Source organism: Nansenia antarctica, assembly GCF_963989245.1.
Source record: "Nansenia antarctica genome assembly, chromosome: 10".
NCBI lineage: Eukaryota > Metazoa > Chordata > Actinopteri > Argentiniformes > Microstomatidae > Nansenia > Nansenia antarctica.
In genome coordinates this window covers 5,907,628-5,927,857 of record NC_137680.1, presented here as the reverse complement: position 1 = coordinate 5,927,857, position 20,230 = coordinate 5,907,628, and the positions used below count along the sequence as shown (strand labels likewise).

At 43.6% G+C, this 20,230-nt stretch overlaps 2 protein-coding genes across 2 annotated transcripts in view; both read left to right on the top strand.

The window, feature by feature from the left end:
- The first annotated feature begins 161 nt into the window (after positions 1-161).
- Positions 162-8,272, top strand: leng9 (leukocyte receptor cluster (LRC) member 9). The gene is made up of 7 exons (XM_080540209.1): positions 162-259; positions 364-503; positions 4,208-4,304; positions 4,910-5,052; positions 5,353-5,679; positions 5,960-6,318; positions 6,551-8,272. Exons 2-7 carry the CDS (start codon positions 368-370, stop codon positions 7,217-7,219), a joined length of 1,731 nt encoding a protein of 576 aa, XP_080396335.1. The 5' UTR covers positions 162-259; positions 364-367; the 3' UTR covers positions 7,220-8,272.
- Positions 8,273-14,393: 6,121 nt separating this feature from the next.
- Positions 14,394-20,230, top strand: part of ttyh1 (tweety family member 1) — a gene marked incomplete at both ends in the record, with an annotated part of 15,555 nt that continues 9,718 nt past the window's right edge. The window contains 3 exons of the mRNA XM_080540215.1: positions 14,394-14,528; positions 17,176-17,405; positions 20,202-20,230. The exon at positions 20,202-20,230 is cut by the window's right edge and continues 83 nt beyond it. Of these exons, the coding sequence (XP_080396341.1) occupies positions 14,394-14,528; positions 17,176-17,405; positions 20,202-20,230 (394 nt within the window). The remainder of the gene's footprint in view (positions 14,529-17,175; positions 17,406-20,201) is intronic.

The window sequence follows — 20,230 nt, the reverse complement described above, 5'->3', positions numbered from 1 at the left end:
TGTCTCTCATGGTAATGATTCAGCGAAAGGATGTCCTACCCTACCTATGTTCCCAAAATACTAAACCTGGTTAAAAAAAACTACATTTCCCATATCACACTCGGTGCAAACAAACCAAAGGTCAGAGAGGGGTTTTCCAGTACCCACGGACAGAACTGTCATAACAGAGATACTACAACCTCATATACCAAGAATACAGAGACTCGTGAATTATTGTATTGTATATAATACATTATCATTACACTGTTTTGGTTAACATGTGAGTAGCAATGGAGAATTAAAGTGAACTTATTATGTTAGCTTGTTGTGAAATCAATCCTTGATTGAGTCTTGGGACTCTTGTCATACTTTCTCATTCTACAGTTTGATGATGGCAGATGGGCCAGCAGAGTGTCTCAGCTCCTCTGAGGACAACAGAGCTTTGATCCGAGGGTCTGACACAGAGGAAGTCCCAGCCAACCAGAACAACAACCACCACTTACTCACCCAGGAAACCACGACAGGTGAGGGTTTAATCATTCACAAATAAATGAATGATGAACATGAATCATAGTATGAAATAGAGCTGGGTACGTACAGCCTCCTAACCTATTTGGAGTACACTGAGTAGAAATTATACCAAAACATTGAGAAATATAGAGTTTTGACAATCCCAACACATGTTCAAATTATGAAGGATACATTTTTAATCCAGAAACTCAAATTCACATTTTCCTACATTCCATTGCTCAAACCGTCAGTTTGAGGTCCAGGAAGTTGCACCCTCACCCTGTTATCTTGTGAGTGTTGCAAGATGTTGTTTGTTTTAGATTATCAGGGGTTTATGATCCTCCTTGAAATCACAGAGTGAGGTTTGCGTACATGATCCACATGATTCAGAATTCCACCCGGTGACTAATTTTCCCGTATTCCCCCAGACAGCATGATTTTTCTCTGAGATTTGATATTTGGCAGAGAAATTAAGTGCCTCAATCGTTACTCATTCCTCCAGCCTGTCAGAAAAGAGTGGATTCCCGCTTGGAAGTCTCTTGTCTCTATTACTCCCTCTAGTGTCATTGGGTTTAGAGCCAATCTTGTCTAGCCTCAACATCGTGAGTGCCAAAGAGGTGAATCGAATCCTATAAAATATAATGTGCCAGGCACCAGTGCTCAAGCATACTTTGTAGTTACTTACTCCTCTTCATCCCCTATGGGACCTATAAGGCTTCAGTGAGCTCTCTCCATTGCATTCGGTCCTTGGTAGCATGCTGCGCCTCCCCCCCCCCATGACATTCTGTTTTGTTTCAGCTCTTGTGTCAGTTCTGCGCCAGGTGGTTTTGGGCCTCCCAGGTTTTCTTTTGGTGGTGGTGTCCATCTTAAGGTGAAGTACTCAAGTATACTGTTCACACATACAGTATATGTATGTGATTGCTGTGAAGGGGAGTATTGAGTCTTGGCTCTTCTCATCAGTTGTGCAACAACCTCAACAGCAACTTAATAACTGCTTGTAGCGACTAGATTTAGCCAAAAATCCAAAGTCGCTGAGAGACGTGAGCAGGGTTTGGGTGAAGTTGTGTGACGCGCTAAAAACAATTCGCTTCAGATAAAAGGTACGTTTAAAGCATTTATTGAATATAAAACGATCAAACTTGGTGACGTACATACGTACATCCATAAGCGACCAAAAACAATGAATATCAAACAAATCGTAAATAATATGCGGTCAACAAAAAATACAGCGACCCTGTCACCCCTCCCTCTCTCCACTCCCGCCATACAGGTAAACAGGTGCCTAAACTAACCTCAGGCAGGCCCGCCCACAATCATGTCACTTCCGGAAGGAAGATCAAACAATAAACGTGATCAAAACAATAAACAAACAAATCAAATAAGCTCATAATAACCCATTAGCTTTTTGTACTAAATACCCAAGAATTAATATTCATGGCTCCTACACTGCTTATCTGATATATGCACACCGTCTTGATTGACACTGTTATTTTGTTGGAGAATCATCTATCTGTTTTCTGAATGTCGCTTTTCTTTAGTTTACTCCTGATGTATGGAGCACATGCTCATTGGACGTGAATGTATCTTTATTGTTTGATTTATGAATTGGACAGTGTTTCTTTCACATGGGGAAGAAGAGCAGGAAGCCACTAAAGGTGTTAAGGTTGTCAGAATCATCATATATCCTTCTGCCTGAGGGCAGCCGGTGCATATAAATCATATCTCCGACCTCCAGCTCTAGTATGACTGCATTAACCAACCACATATCTACGATATCCATCAGGGACATAATTAAACATGATCCTTTTGTCTCCAGCGTTAAAGGCGTCACTGGCAGTGAATCTGATGAAGTAGGCTCCTCTCCCTGGTGCTGTGAAGATACCTGCATAACAGGAAAATCAGGGAGAGAGAGGTCAGAGGTCAACATGAGTCATTAGTCATCATTAGTCGTCTTTTTATAGACTACTGGAGGGATCACTGACAGAAGCTGGCCTGGAGTGGTGTGCTCTCATCTCCACACAGGTTGGACTGTGGATAGTGTAACTAATCACCTGTAACATAGTTGTTAGGCCTTGCCAATGTTGGTGATGACTTTGCTGTAGATGAGGGGGGACATCATCAGTATTGAAGGGTCCTATTACCCCCTGAATCAAAGCTGTTAGAATGACACCTTTGGTCTGTCTGTAAGCGCAGACGAGTCAACAGATATATTCAGATTTCGGATTTTAGGCCGACACTTAGTGACAGAAATCGGAGGTCCGGGGGCGCTTAGGTGGCGTAGCGGGTTAAGCGTTGACCATGTAACCGCAGGGTCCCCGGTTCGATTCCGGCCGGGGACATATCCTGCATGTCATCCCTCCTCTCTCTCTCTCACCCATCCTTCCTGTCAAATCTCTACTGTCTCTGTCACAATAAAAAAAATGAAAATATGAGTGGGACTGCCCGACTCAGAAAAAATAACTAAAATAAAAAATAAATAAAAGAAATCGGAGGTCTACACGTGTTCTACCTGTGTTCTCTCTCTTCAGCGCCTCCACCTGGCTCTCACCGGCACTCAGTCTGGTTTCCTGGACTAGGTAGACATTTTAAAGCATAGAAATAGATGAACTCATCAATATAATGGGGATAAGTCAATGATCCTAGTACCTACTCATTGTTCTCTGTCATTACCTTCCGCATTCTCTCTGTCTCTCAGTTCCTCCACCCCTCTGTCACTTGCTGTCACTCTGGCCCCCATGGCTGGAATTACAGGAACGAAAATAGAGGGGGACAAAACAAAATAGTTTTAGAGCTGTTGATCTTTTAATGGACCAATGGATGAAAAAACAAACCTTTTTGTATTCGCATTAATCAAGTCAGAATGTTACCTGCATTCTCTCTGGTCAGCTCTTCAATCTGGCTTTCAGCAGCTGACATAACATAAGGACTTTCATTAGCCTAAGCAATGAAACACTCCTCTATTCACTGTAAATTCATATTTAAATATAATCTCTTTTTATTATAGAATGTAGGGCTCAAATTTAAAAGGTTAGGCCTAGGAGAGGAGGAGAAAGCAGCACTTGATATTTGTTTCTTTTCTCAATCAATAAGTGCAGGTTTTTCCCTTCAACTATTTTACATTTTCATTCAAGTTTTACAATACCTTGCATTGTCCTTCTCCACTTGCTCCACCTTGTCCTTATGGAACTGAAGTTCAGTCTTTAGTGACACTCATCTCCACCCTCTGGTTCACCACCTCGCTCTGTAGCTCCTCCACCTGGCTCTCACCGGCCGTCACTCACCTGGCCTCTGACTATCATGTTCTTCAGCTCCACCACCATGTCTCTCAGAGCTCTCAGCTCAGTCACGATCGACGGGTCAAGTTGGGTGGTCTGGCAGGTTGTATGTTGACGGGTGGTTTGTGGGTCGCCCTGACCCTGTTCGGTAATGTCATTCTCCCTGACTCTTCCACTAGCCCATGCGCCAAACAGACCAAATAACAGCACAACTAACCCCCCCCCCTCATTTGAAGCAATGCCTCTTCAGGACTAATGCAGACAGGCTTCTTTATATAGCCTACACTCACCCACTCACCCACCCACTGGTCTGGGTGAAGTCTCACCAGTCCATGAGAACTTCAACACTTGTTTTCAGTGGAAAGTTAAACATATATAAAGCCAAGGACATGGTGAACTCCAGTGTCAAGCTCAATACGGTAACTGAATTTCTCCTCTCTTAGAGTCAACAGGACAGCTGGAGGAGGAGGGAGCTGATGTGTGCCAGTTCTTCTTGTTGGGAAAGTGCCGTTTTGGACAGAGGTGTCGTCTGTCTCACAGGTCCGTAACATACACTGACCTTTGAACACCACCATAAATAACCACTTATAACCACTTGGCTACAATTAAATATTTAAAACTGAAATGTTAAAAAACAGCATAGCTGCCAACCCCTAGACAGATGGCACTGAGAATCTCAGAGTCCTTCCACAGTCGTCACTAAGCTCTGCCTGGCAACAGGGAAATCTTCAGAAGTTTTTGTCTTTTTCTTCTTCTGTTGAGAAGGGACATTGGTGGTATTGGTAGTGCTCTCTCTTGCACTCTCACAGCAGATGAGTGAGGCACTGAAGCAAGTGCTAATAAAGTTACGTAGGAGAACAGAAGTGGAAAAGAGTTAATAGGGAAGTGAATAATGCTACTCTCAATGCACAACACACAGTTTGTCTTTGTTGTTGGACTTCTGTGAGAGAGAAAAAAACACATCACATTACCACACTCTGTTCCAGTCAGTCATTACATTAACCCACAGCAATGAATCAAAATCCAACGCATCCTTTTTTGAACTCACTCACTCACTCTCACCTCCCGTCTCTCCCTCTCCTACTCCCCCCCTCCCCCCCTCTCTTCCCTAACCTTCCCTCTTTATTCCTCCTCCTCTCTTTCAGCCCTACACCAGAGGCCCGAGAAGAAGCAGTTCTGATAGACCAGGAGGAGGGCAGGAATGATGGAGAAAGGGAGTCAAAACACAAGAAGAAGAAAGGAAAAGTAAACAACACAGCACACAAACCAAATGACACTGAGAGAAAAGGTATTTATATATGTGTTACGGTACATGTGGGAATACAGTACATGTGGGAAAACTAGGGTTAGGGTTAGGTGCTACGTCGACTTGGTACATGCTGGCATGTCTAACCCTAACCCTAATCCTAACCCTACCCCTAACCATAACCGTAGCACCCTAGCACCTAACCCTAACCCTAACCCTAGTTTTCCCACATGTACCGTCTTCCCACATGTACCGTAACATATATACAACCACTATTGTCTTTGTTTTGAAAGTGGCCATAACAACAACTATGACAACATCATGCTTCTCTCTCCTCCTCAGAGCCAACCAAAAAGCCCCGTATGCGCACGGCAGATGACGTCATCTCTCGCATCCTGTGGGACTCGTCCGCTGAGGCAGAGCATTTCGTGGTGGGGTATGTGGATCGCTTCCTTGGGGTAGTGGAGCGCCCGTTCTCCGAGTTCAACTGGGACGCGGACCCGTGCGACTGTGACTACTCGGCTGAATTGGCCCTTCCCCGGCACAGGATCCAGTACTTCACCTACAGAGGGCGCCGTGTCTGGGACCGCAACAGCCGGATGGACAGGGTGTTCGGGTCCACCGGACAACCTCTGGCTCCCCCCTTTGGAGGGGAGGAGGAAGTGGAGGGTAAGAGGGAAGTGAACGAGGGAGAAAACACACAATGAACTCTAGTCCAGCACTAACACAACAGATTCATAATAAAGACAGCTAATCAGGCATGTTCAAGATGGGCTGGAAAAAAGCTACCTGGCCTACCAAGAACAGGATTGGCAACTGTTTCTTGAAAATGAAAAACATACACACAACACAATATACACACAACACTACATCCACTACATTCACATTGACTGATATTTTCCTGATGTTTTCATTGTATTCTATGTCTTTATTATGTCTCCCATTGTAGACACAGGGCAAGACGCTGAGCAACAAGAGCCAATCAACAACCACCAAGAATCAACCGAAGAAGAATCTTCTGCGGCTTCTGAGTCCCTTCAAATAACACATGTAGAAAACAGCCACCTAGAGGACAAACAGCAGAGTGAGACAACTGTTCACACTCCTGAGTCAACAAGACAAGGCCTAACTGAGATGTCTGACATAGGAAGCACAACACAGGGTCAACAGGAAACAGGAAGAGAATCAGGGCTATTTGAAGAGGAAGCCGTAAACAAGTCCGACCCACATTCAGTGGCCTTAACAGACCAGATCTCTCCATCCCAGAGAGAGGACGACATTGGAGAAGAAGAGGGTGAGAATCAGGAAGTAGGTATACATTTCCAAACACTGCAGCCATGTTTGAGAGAAAGTGTAACACATTGCGTTGTTATAGAATATTTTATTTTATTTTATTTATTTTCTCTGAAAAGGGTTTAGTTTGCATGCAGATTAGTAATGTAGTACACCACCACTGTTGAGTAAGACTGAAGATATGTGATGAGTATACTGTAGATGATGTATACTACAGTATAGTGATGTATGTATGTCTGTTTTACAGAGCCCAGCCCCAGACACATCCCACGGGCAGGCTGTGCCTCAGGACCAGAGCGTAGAGGAGGGGGGGCGTCGGCCCTCAAAACGTAACTCACCCACCCACTTCGTAACCTTCCGTGCCAACACTCCTTCCATCCTCTCCTCCTTCCAGCGCCTTCAGGAGCAGATCACCTCCCTCCTCCCCTCCTCCGCCCCTCACTGGCTGGCCCCCTCCACTCTCCACGTCACCATGTGCCTCCTGGTCCTGCGCGGCCCGGCCGAGGTCGCCGCTGCTGGGGAGATCCTCAGACGCTTCGCCCACCTGGACCGCAACCCCCCGGTGGCTGTCTCCTTCCCCCTGAAACTGAAGCATTTCAACGGGAGGGTGCTCTACCTGAGCCCCCAGCCTCAGCGCCACATCCAGCAGCTCAACTCCGGCCTACAGGAGGCCTATAGGCAGCAAGGCTGGCTGCACAGGCACTCGTTCACGCCGCGCTACCACCTCACGCTGGCTAAAGTGGTGGAGGGAGGGCAGGGCGAGAGGCCGTTTGAGGGGGCGGCGGAGTTGTGGTTAAGGGGTAAGGCGGTGAATTTTGGCCGTTTGCCAGTGAATACGTTGCACCTGTGTGCCATGGGCACGCCCAAGAGAGAGGATGGGTTTTATGAGACAGTGTGTACAGTCATGCTTCGGTGAGGTGAAGTGTTTGTGTGTGTGTGTTTTTTTGTGTGTGTTTAAGGTGTACTTTTTAAACTTTTTAAACGTTTTAAACTTTTTTGTACATTACCACACCTACACAGACCCACCTGTACCATACTCCTGGTTGTGTCTTTGCCAGGATACTTCTCATTGGATGAAAACATTGTAACACCTGCCGGTCATGTGACCGCTTGTGTTGAGTTCGTTTCCTCGTTTTCATGTCCATAATTAGAAGTAATCATTGGGAATAATTGTACAGTATGTCTTGTGTGTGACCCGTCCTCTATTCTTCAGTGTTTTACTTTCATAGTCCTCACTTGTAGGAGCCATGAATATGAATTCTTGGGTATTTAGTACAAAAAGCTAATGGGTTATTATGAGCTTATTTGATTTGTTGTTTATTGTTTTGATCACGTTTATTGTTTGATCTTCCTTCCGGAAGTGACATGATTGTGGGCGGGCCTACCTGAGGTTAGTTTAGGCACCTGTTTACCTGTATGGCGGGAGTGGAGAGAGGGAGGGGAGACAGGGTTGCTGTAATTTTGTTGACCGCATATTATTTACGATTTGTTTGATATTCTTTGTTTTGGTCGCTTATGGATTTATGTACATCACCGAGTTTGATTGTTTTATATTCAATAAATGCTTTAAACATACTTTTTATCTCAAGCGAATTGTTTTTAGCGCGTCATACAACTTCAACCCAAACCCTGCTCACGTCTCTCAGCGACTTTGGATTTTTGGCTCGATTTAGTCGCTACACTCACTGATACAAAAGATGATGATAATAATAGTTATCACACAATTTCTATAACATTCAGAGGTACATTCACAGTACTCTACACCTCATTGACAGACTCTTAATAGTGTAATAATCAATAATGACCCAAATTAAATATAGTCTTTTTAATCAAATGATCTCATTGATTAAAGATAGTATTTTCAATCCAATGATATGTCATTGATCTCATCAAATCAATCCTTTGACCATTTAAAAAAATTGTGATAAGATGCATTTGATATCAATATTGTATGTAACTAAAACAGACAACCGCCAATTACTGTAACATTGATGAATGTGTACATGCTTTTTACAAAGAATTATGACCTCTGAACTATCAAGAACATTAAATACTGAATTGGGTTATTGTAGTGACAATGTGAGTGGTGATATGTTACTCTATAGCAGTGTTGGGATGAGATGTTCAACAGTGTAGCAGTGTTGGGATGGAGAGAGAATGGGGCTGTATATTGTGCTGTGCTGGGTCTGAGAGAGAGGCATGGAGGCAGGGTTAACTCTCTGGGTAACTCTTGCATACATAATATCATCTCTCTCCCCCCTTTTCCTCCCAGATACATGCACACCATACATATACATATGAGTCAGTGAGTGTGCTCTCTCTGTCTCTCTCGTTCTCTCTCTCTCTCTCTCTCTCTCTCTCTCTCCCTTGTTCGCTCCCTTGCTTTTATTATCTCTCTGCCTCCCCTCCCCCACTCCCTTTCTGTGACACAGAAAAAACCAACGCCACCACCCTCCCCTCTTGTTCTCCCCCCTTTCCTTCCATGGCACACAAACACCCTGCTCTCCCCATTCTCTCTCATTCTGTTTGTTTTTATTGTGTTTGTTTTTAGCCCCCCTTTTTCAGTCAAATCCACTCTTGACTAATGAAGAAAGAGCTCTCCATTTCTCACCACCTTTCTTCCCTTCCAGTTATTTTATTTTTCTCCCCACATCTCTACTTTACTTGGTTGTTGTTGAATCAGTGTTGATGCCATTTTGCAGTAGCAACTGGTTTTGCCTGGTTTTGCCATTTCGCAGCAGCAACAAACTGGTTTTGCCTACAAATCCATTGCATGTTTCTTCTCCTCTCTCTCTATTCATTGCTCTCTCCATCTCCCTCCTCCCGCCCTCTCTCTTTCTCTCACGCTCTCTCACTGCCCAGTTGACAACCCATCTTTTTTTCTATTCACAATATCTATGTTGCCCCCCCCCCCCTCCCTCCCTCCGCCCTCCCATCCCTCCCTCCCTCCATTTCTCTCTCAGTCCCAGTATCCATCTAAGTGTGCTTATCCGCCTCTCTAAGTCTGTCTAAATATATGTGCATCTACCTCTCCCACAGCGCAACCAAACAAAACCCTGCCTTTTCTTTAAAAAAATAACATTTTGTGGATTTTCTTTTTTCTTTTCTGTTTTTACAGAAATTTGAAATCTCTTGTTACTCAAACTTCAATCGTTGGACCTTCTTTTGTTACATATTTTTTGCAATTAGACAATATTACAAATTGTTGATGATTTGAAGCAATTTTAGATTTTTTAATTTTTTTTTATTTTACTCATTCTGAGAAATCTCATTGGATTTTGGTCTCCTAATCTGAGTTGTCTGGTTGGTTGATGGGTGTTGGAATTAGAGCTGCTGTGCTCGCTGCTATCTCTCCCTGTACAATGTGAGTGAGGGGACCAACCCCTAATCCTCGTTAAATGGATTCATTATCTTTGGGCACTATCGTGTCCCTGCCTTGTTGTGAAGTCGCCTGGGCGTTCAGCTACGAGGGGCTCTAACACAACGATAAGAGTCCCTTTGGGGTGTCTCCTCGGTCTTAATCCCTCTCTCTCTCTCTCTCTCTCTCTCTCTCTCTCTCTCTCTCTCTCTCTCTCTCTCTCTCTCTTTTCTCTTTCTCTCTCTCTTTCCATCCCTCCCTCTCTCTCTCTTGCGTGCGCTCTCTCTCTCTCTCTCTCTCTCGCTGAGGGCTCCTCTCTCATCCATCAACACAAGCATCTCTCCACTGTGACCAGACAACCATGCAATTACAGCCTGTTTAATATTTCAAAAGACCAAAAAAATAGTTAGTAATTTTTTTTCTTTTAACATTTTTCATATTTTTTGGTCGATGTCTCTCCGAGACTATTTTTCAGGATGAGTTTTTTTCAAGAACATCAAGCGTTGATGGTTGGCAGTATCCCTCAGTGAGTGGGTAAATATTTGACGGAACCCAAATAAGAACAGGAGGACAGAGAGAGAGAGAGAGAGAGGGGGAGAGAGAGAGAGAGAGAGTGAACCCTCTCATCACCAAAGTCAAAGGTAAGAGACAGATCTCTCTTCAATCTCATTCACTATGGGTTCATTGTCTGTGTGTGTTCTGCGAGATGAATGATCAGTCAAGTCAGATAGATTCATCATGCTCTGTTTAAACATAGCAATTTGCTTTTCCCTGACAGAGCCAAGTCTGGTTTATCAAATGTTGTTTAGATATCTGTCATTTTTAAGCTTTGATATTGAAATTAGGAATGAACAAAACTCTGGTTGGACAACATCATACAGTACAGTATATGGTACATCTCTTTCCAATGGACAGATTTGTCCATTTGTCATCATCCTGTCATTTCTTTATTAGTTCAAAGAGAGAGATCATGCATTAATTATGGAGCTTTATCAACTCTCCAATTTTACATTTTAGATTGTACAAGACAACATTGTCATTTACAATTGTCAAATACTAAAGCCTGTTGGTATGGAAGCATTCTGCCAACCTCCTGTCATGTTCTACACATCTTACACACACACCAAAGCACCATGTTGGTCTCATTGACTGTGGAGCACTGAGTAGCCTACAGCTGGCTGCACTCACATCGTGGATAGATTGTTTCAAATTGAGCATGACATTTAAAATGGAACCATAACAATAACTTGTGTTTGAATTTCAACAGCATTCTGATTCTGTTCTTGCTGTGACCATACTAAAGAAAGGTGCATAGATACAGTATTGTAGACCTCTCACACTAAATGGGTGTTCATGCCATCCAGTCACTGAGCCAAAATGCTGTCCCATAAACGGCAGTCATTAAAGCCATCGTTAAGACATTGTTAAGACATCGTTAAGACATTGTGAAGTGGTCATTTAGGCCTTAACACGTGGAACATAATTGATTATGAAACCACCGACATGATAACGAGCATAGATTTAGTTGCAGTGCATTATTCATATCCACTGTCTCAGATTAAAGCAACATTTTTTTTTATGTGCCATGATAATAACAATATAGCTGGTGGTACAACACATGATAAAAGAGGAAGTGATTTGATTGTACTAAAGATGATTACCCAGATAACTACACATCTTCAGACTTTTTCATTGAGCCAATTTTCCAAAATGGCCTCAGAGATTTAGATTCAGTCTAAGAGTCTCTCTACAAATATTGGACTGACTGTTGCTACCAACATGCAATTCAGCTCTGGTCTGCCAATACTGTGTTTTTCTCTTTTGTTTCTCCACAACAGCTTTGGTTGGTTTTCAAGCAGTGCACAGTAGGCAGTGGCTTTCCTTTCCCTCCCCTCTCCCTCTCTCCCTCCTCTCTCCCTCTCCATCACGTGAGCTCAAACTCCCATTTATTTCCCTTCAGTTATGCAATGGGGTAACCAGCATCATAACAAGCTGGCAGGAGACATCACGTCAACTTGAGTTCTCTGGCCTCTGACAACTCCTGATCAACTGCTGCTTCAAGGCGCTGTCGAGTCCGAGTCACCCTCTGGACCTTTTCACATTTTTTAATAATATAATACAATCGATCATAGTTTGATTGTTTGTTTTTTCGGAGGGATCCATCAGTTTAATACACAGTTAGTGTATAGTCTACCATGAGACCTGCTTAATAGTGGAAATGACAGGGATTCAACACCCACAGACAATTTAGGAGATGGATTTATCTACATTCTATTTTGGCTACCATTCAGGGTTAGATTTGTGTTGCCATTTGTGTTGTATGCTTACAGGGCCAGATCATTGTTCATGCCAAACTATAATGCGTGAGTTCATTTGTTCCTGTCATCTTTACTCGACCTTGCAAACAATTTGCACCATATTGATTGATTGATTGATTGATTGATTTAGTTTTTTGGGGGGAAAGCAGATTCACACAGAGCACAGGTCCCAGAGGATAACACAAGAAAGTATGGAACACATATTTCCACTGTTTCCCTCAAGAGGACCGGCCTGAAGTATCGTATTGTATTTCATTTTTGTCACTGCCTCACTGATCTAGGATGTTGACAAGAACATCACAAACATTGACAAATCATGTCCCAAGCATGGCAAATTAATCTAGCTGGCCAAATAAAAAGAATCGTATAATTCACCTAATTTGACAGCATCCCCCAGCCAATCCATAACATAATACGAATAGCCATAAGGTGAGAAATATTGACATATACTTGATATATGACCACAGTCTTTAAGCATAATGACGTTCGACAAACTGTAAACAGTCTGTTGACATGGTTAGTGTGAGGTTGATGAATGCATCACACACACCCTGTGTGGAACCATTATGCTCAGCACGTTTCCCTTTAATAAGGGAAATGGAGTGCTGCCATTGATTTTATTTGTGACAGTTGGGGTTTTGGAGTCATTAAGGTGAACAGGCTTATTCTAATGAGCTTAGAGCTGCCCTGTCTGGCCTGTGGGCGATCTGTTAACTCATTCTGGAGCACGGCCGCCCCAAATCTAAACGGCTGTCAAAAACACTCACATAGAATATAATGGAACAGAGTTATTTTGAGATTAAACAAGTATGCTGCTATTATGAAATACTCTCTGAATCGAGATAACTGCATGCTATCTACTACATTAGTGGCATGTAGTCATACACTACTACAGTCAAAGAAAAGACCTGTTTATATAAATTGATGATATATTCCTGAATTACTATATTTTTTTACTGCCGCATTTGCAGACAGCAAAACCAGGGCAGGTGTGTGTGAGTCTGGATCAGAATCAGACACACACTCTCTCTCTGTTAGGACTAAAATGCAGTATTGTTTCTTCACTCAATGCCAGTGGTGTTGAGCACTGTATATACACCAGTACTGTATGTAGACCTTCTCATACTCCGCCTCAGTTTTGCTCATGTTAATGGTCTGCTCTGTGCTCTGTTCTCCTAAGCTGTCTTGAAACCCTCTTGTCTGAAACAGTAAAGCCCTGATATTCTCTTAATCTGCACAATCAGTGTCCTACCGCCGCTCCCTAGCGTCCCCCCCCCCCCCCCGCTCTGTCACTGTAATGAGGATTCCAGTGTCTGTTTGGGCTAACCGGATTTTCCCTTTTGTATTTCCCTTACTTTCTCCACCGTGGCTGGGTTTAAGAAGGGGGGACGCTAAGCGCTGAGCAGGGTTTGGTGGTGGAGTGTGCCTACTTGGCCCGCCAAACACCCGGCATTTTGGGTGAGGATGAGGATGTATAGTATACCCTACTTTAATCTCTTTATGGAATGGTGGAGGCATTAGTTGCGACAATCATATCTTTCCTAGTAGTCCTCCCTGTGCCAGGATGCTCCCTGTTTAAACCCTTTTATCCTTTTGGTTGACGGGGTGGTTGGTTTGTGGTTGGTGGTTAAGTAGTGTCACCATGTCAATGGTAGTGATTGAACCCCCCCCCCCCCGACTCCTCCCTTTGTACAGTGCAGGTTGTGTGGTGTAGGTGGAGGACTGCCTCACAACCCCCACTTACTGTAAATATTTACTTGACTCCCGAAGAGAGGATGGAAAAGAGGATTGGCTGGGTGAACAGAAAGTGGAATGTCTGATCTCTGTTGATTGATTGATCTCTGTGATCTTTATCTGAGCTCCTTGTTTTGTACCGTCTCTTGGGCACAGATCTAGGATCAGTCTATCTAGGATCTAGGATCAGCCCCCAAATCCTAACTGTTGGGGGGCAACATAAAATTGATCTTAGAATCTCTCTTAGAGGCTCTCTCTCTGAACAGTGCTTGATCTGATCTCTCTCTCCTCCTTAGTTCAAATTAACATAAACATGTTAAACACAATTAACAAATACAAAAGGTGTATTTCAAAGTGGGTGTTTTTTTTTTACAACATTTTAGACCATTGCCTGGTGTTTGTATGACCACTTTCTTTCTCTTCTTCTCTGCTCCGCTAGGAGTATGACAGGCTGGTTGTACTGACCCCTATCTCCTTCCGCCACGCTCTCTCAGGGAAGCTGTGAAGTGATATACTCTGGCATTACCCTCCCTCTCTCCCTCCCTCCCTCCCTCTCTCCCTCCCTCCCTCCCTCCCTCCCTCCCTCACTCCCTCCCACCCTCCGTCCATTGACAGGTTGTTCTGACCTCTCTCTTCCCTCCATTCTACAGGGTGGAGGAGGGGGTCTTTGGCAGTAGACTATGGCTGCCATGGCGACGGTACCCAGCTACACCCCTTCGCTGTGGGTGAGAATGTGTCATGCCCTCCCCCGGCTCGACCTCACCATGCAGATAAGAGACAACCTCTTCATCCCCGACAGCTGGGAGTACCAGCAGGTAACGTCAAACCACCGACAAACCAATCACATCACACCTGGCACAAGCTTTGGCCAATCACAAACCGCACCCAACTGAATTCACTGTCCAATCACAAACGGCAGCCAATACAATCTCTACTACAATATCTACACAATATCTATCACCCACCAACAACCAATCATACTACCACACCTTGCTAAAATATTGTCCAAATACTAAGGTAATCCAGTTACAGTATTCACCCCATAAATGTGGTAAATGAGCAATCAATCAAATCTGATTAAGTCCAATTGAGTTTAATAATATTGTTATGATGCTGTAGTAGGCAAATGTTCAAATGAGTAGGAAACCCCTCTCCTGTTCAACATTGCCAAAGAGCTGTCTCTGCAACTGTGTCATAATGCAGAATCATAATTTCATTACCAGTGTTTTTGGAAAAGCCTGTTCATCATACTAGTTAGAGTAGTGCCCTAATTAATGGCAGGGAAATTAGCCCAGACTGCTCACAGGAATCTCGAACTGTTTCTGAACTCCACCAGAAATGTAACACCACCAGGCTGTCTCGCCACAAATCTGTTACCTGTCACCTATTGAAGCTTTATTCAGCACCACAGTTCATACTCTATATAGCTTCACCTCCTCTATGTATTTACCTCTCATGATCATGCAGTTTGAGTTACACCATCTGGTTACCTACCTATGTAGACTGTAGTATGTGATTCGATTGATCTCTAAAATCCTAAAATGAAATAACCGTTTCAGATTTGTGTATTGTCCTTATGATTACAAAACAGAACCTTTTGTTGTCAATGACTAGGTTTAATCATTCTCTTCCAATGGGGCTGTCTTCTGAAATAAAAATGCCTCAGCTACCCACATATCTCTCTCTCACACACACACACACACACACACACACACACACACACACACACACACACACACGCACACACACACACACACACACACACACACACACACACACACACACACAGCACATATTTGAGACATTCTATGGTACAGCAGAGAGAGGGACTCAAATTATCCGCCGGTAGAGAAAGACAAAAGAGATGGAAAGCGCTCCGAGAGAGGAAACAGATAATATAAGAGAGAATGAGTAACACAGAGAGAGAGAGGTAGTGGAACAGAAGACTGGCCAGGGAGTGAGGCTGAAAAGCGGGAGCGGGAAAGGGAGAGAGAGAGAAAGAGAAAGAGAGAGAGTGGCAGTGAATGTATTTAAGTAGGTCACAGATTATTAATAGAGATTCAGTGGCGTGGATAGAAAGAAAAGAGAGAGGGGGGGAAGGGGGATGCGAGAGAGAGAGAGAGAGGGAGAGAAAGAGCAGGCGAGGGAGAACATGGGGGAAACAGGGATGTGTGGGGTTGGGAGGTGGGGTGGGGAGGTGGGGGGCTGGTGGGGGGGCGGGGGGGGGGCTTTAGGAAACAGGAGGCAATGGAGAGTAGGATCAGGGATGAGGAGGTGTAGGAGTAGAGAGTGGGAGAGAGACAGACACACTGAGCAGATGGGGTTGGGAGGATAATACTGTATACTGTGTATGTGTGTATCTGGCTTAATGCACTCTCCTAGTAATGTTCAGTATGCATCATAGACCAGGTTCACATGCAGGAGAAAGAGGGCTTAGCAACATTAAAACTCTGGGGGGAAAAACAGCCAAGATGCATTACTTTATAAAGGTTTGGTGGATATTCATGATAGGTTTAAAGTTGAACTTGAAATCCATAGGATGTGTGATCAACAGTTGAGAATTATGTCTTTGAAACGGTTTAATGCAGTGATGCAGTGTGTAGGCTCCATATTGAAGGTCTTGGGCCATGAAGTTTTAGTGTGATTATTGGTGATAATGTCCCTGGCTTTTGTCAAAGCACACAATTTAGATTCTCACACATTTCTAACTACCTTCCTCTGCTGATTATTGGGGTCACAATCATAATTTGATCATTATCAAATCAAATACATCAATCAAATCAAATACAACTAGACAGGGACAATTCCTGTGGAAATTGTGAAGTGTGCTTGCCCCCCCCCTGCATCCTCTGGCGAAGACCAACTCCAATTGAATGTAAAAAAAAAAAAAAATTTTCGCTGAGATTTGGCCCTCAATCACCACTGTCAAGATTCCATCATTCATTTTCTATGAGGTTTTGTCTCCACAAAAAGTCAAATTCTGTGTGTGTGTGTGTGTGTGTGTGTGTGTGTGTGTGTGTGTGTGTGTGTGTGTGTGTGTGTGTGGGTGGGTCACCACCCTGCACCCCCCGGCGAAATCTGTGTGTCTGTACGTCACCCAGAGGCCGAGCTGTGGGGTTTTGATTCCACCATTCATTTTCTATGGGATTTTTTCTCCACAAAACGGGGAATTGTGGGTAAAACATATGTAACCGTAACCTTCCACCGGACAATAGCAACGCGAGTTGGAATGACCCGCATCCTATGACACCTCTCATGTCTACATTGTGCCAAAACTGTGGGTAGTAGCCGGGCAAATTTTGTATATGTACAATAACAATAAGTGTTGCTTGCAGTAGTAAGCACACTTAATAACAAGGTTACAATTCAAATCAGACTGTATAGTGCTGTGATTCATATCATCCACTGACTCTCTGCCTGCTTCCCCATCTCTCTCTCTCTCTCTCTCTCTCTCCTACTCAGACTCTCCTGGTCCTGTCCAGTCTCTCGGCCATCGCTCTCATTCTCTCCCTCCTCGTCATTCTCTCTTTCCTCATACACTATTGTTGCTGTCACCGCGGTGACCGGAGTGAGGGATCAGATGAAGAGGAGGAGGATGAAGACGCCAGCACGGGCCACGGATACGGAGGGCGGAAGGGGCGTGGCATCTGCTGCGTCACCTGGGTGTCGGTGGCGGCCGTCACATTGTGCTGGTGAGGATGGTCACTCATATAGTCAAAATAACTGGAAATCATTTCAGATTTAAATGTTTTTTAGGGCATTTCTGCTTGATTGGGATATGTCGAGGGTCAGAGGGGTCAAGGGTCAAAATCAAACCAGGAACCTTGCGATTATGTGGTATGTGCATTAGTGTGCTACATCACTAAGCGCCCCCTGAAATAATTTCTGATCATAGAATAATGTGGTCAAACATTCTGGCCACAATACTATTCCTATGGGGAGGAGTTGAAAGTTCCGCTGTCAGGCAAAATAGCCATGTCGGAACTTTTTAAACTGTTCAAAATATCCCAAGTCACAAGACTAGGTCACATCTCTATGGAGAGATGACGTTATGTCTGTGGTTTTAAAATTCGTTCATAAGTTCCGCTGTCAGGCAAAATAGCCATGTCTGAACTTTTTAAACTGTTCAAAATATCCCAAATAATGCAAAATAGGGTAACATTTAAAAAATAACTCTGAAACGAAGTACAAATCAATCATTATCTAAGATAAGGTTTAAAAACACTGTAGAGACGGTGCAAGACAACACTTAGCCGCTGTTACAATTCTAGGCCTGTTTTAGAATCAGTGTCCAAAGAAATATTTGTCATTCCCCTTATTCAACTCAAAAGTCCCCGACCACACTTTCATTAGGTGAATTTAAGAGGTGAATTTTTGAACTGTGTAGAACTGTGGCAAAGACTACAGTGTCCCCCTAGACTGAGTGCCCAGCAGACAGAATCACACAATGAGGAAAGATCTGTTTTCAGATATTACTCTCATTACTTTCCTATGATCCAATTGAGTCTATCTTGGTCAATCTGTTATGTTTCTCCTATCCACATGACACATGCACACACCCACACAGACACAGACACAGACACAGACACACACACACACACACACACACACACACACACACACACATGCACGCACACACAAGCACGCACACACTCCCACACAAACAAACACACACACACACACACACACATGCACGCACACACAAGCATGCACACACTCCCACACAAACAAACACACACACACACACACACACACACACATGGATACACACATAAACATAAGAGCTGTGGTTGGGTCACAAGACTAGGTCACATCTCTGTGGAGAGATGACGTTATGTCTGTGGTTTTAAAATTCATTCATAGTTTCCTTTCAATGTGATGATGATGATCTCAGAACACCCACATCAGAGTCCTCTCACCTCTGCTCTCCTATAGAGCTGCTGACACTCTATGCAGTCATCAAGTCATCATCACACATTCAGTCACCACTCTACATTGTGACAGGATGTTTATTTTGATATCTGTCCAAGTCTCTCTCTAGTTGCACCACAAGGAGAGAGGAGGGTTGCAGAGATGGTCTAATCCACTTGCCTTCCTACAATTCAGAATGGGAAAATGAAATCACATCATCATACAATATTAAAATCTGGTTGAGTTTGTGAATAAATAATATATACAATTAAACCCTGTCGACCCCGGCAATGTAGGATATCCTACATAATGACACCCACTAATGCCATATGTGACATGTTCTAGTGTTTTGGTCTGCATGTCGGCAACCTATCAAAATGTGTCAGGCTTTTATTTGAAACACAGAAATACATTTCAACCTTGTTGAGAATCACAACGCAAACTTGCTAGTCAAGCCGAAATGCTGCAACGCAATGGATTCAGGGAGTAATCCCCCTGTTTTATCCCCCTGTTATCTAGTTTACTATAACTACTTTACATTGTTAGCAGGCTCACAAAACAAGCTGTGTTAGTTGACTAGCGACGTGTCATTGCTTTTCAACAACACTGAAATGAATTTTTCGAAAGACAAGTTCCGAACATTAAATCGGATGCTGACGTACAGACCAAAACACTAGAACATGTCACATAGAGCACCATGTGCTGCTGTTCTGATTTCTGCTGCCATGATGTCATCCGACACAGGCATCGATGTGATGTTGCTTGATCATTTCTACCCCCACGAGTAGAAATGATGTCACCTCCCTCTGATTCTCTGATACATGACTTTTATGTTCTGTGGATGAATGAGAGACATTGTGATTTATATTCTTAGTTTTAGAAATGCAGGGAATCTCAAATGACAACCTATCCCCCATATTGTGCCCTGTAGCCCTATGTTGGCTCACTATATGAGGAATAAGGTGTTCTGAAATAGCCACAGAAACAAACAAAACACACAGGTTTGGTTACTATAAACACAATGTAACTACACGTACACAAAGGCACACAAACACACACACACACACACACACACATACCCCTCCTCTTTTTTCCCCCTGCTTTCTAATCTGGGTCACATACTTTGTGGGAGATTGGGTCATACCATTCCTCTCTGGTTTGAGGGGATTTGATGAACATCTGGCCCAACAAGCCTTAATCTGAATATTTAAATAACAGAGATATTTGTAAATATGTCATTATGTTGCCGTTTTTAATATCGCAGCGTCTGAAGACTGCAGATGATTGCTAAAACTGTGCTTTCATCCTTTTCTGGTTTTCCCCTCTCCTGCGTTGGTTCGCTCATTGGCTCATCCGATGCTCACATTTCACATCACCGGTTCTATCTTGTTGTGTCAAATTCATTTAATATGTACATACAAACTGAATTAAACATGACTCTTCCTCTTCTCTCTCCTTCTCTCTCTCTCTCTCTCTCTCTCTCTCTCTCTCTCTCTCTCTCTCTCTCTCTCTCTCTCTCCTTCTCTCTCTCTCTCTCTCTCTGCCCCTCCCTCAATTCCTGTTTCTCTTTTATGCAGTGTTGCCATAGGCGTCGGTTTCTATGGCA

What these genes read in the sequence shown, in the direction of transcription:
- leng9 (XM_080540209.1), top strand. Translation starts at nt 368, where the DNA reads ATGATGGCAGATGGGCCAGCAGAGTGTCTCAGCTCCTCTGAGGACAAC. An exon ending in AAATGACACTGAGAGAAAAG is followed by an intron (nt 5,053 to 5,352) that starts GTATTTATATAT and finishes TCTCCTCCTCAG; the next exon opens with AGCCAACCAAAAAGCCCCGT. An exon ending in AAGAGGGTGAGAATCAGGAA is followed by an intron (nt 6,319 to 6,550) that starts GTAGGTATACAT and finishes TCTGTTTTACAG; the next exon opens with AGCCCAGCCCCAGACACATC.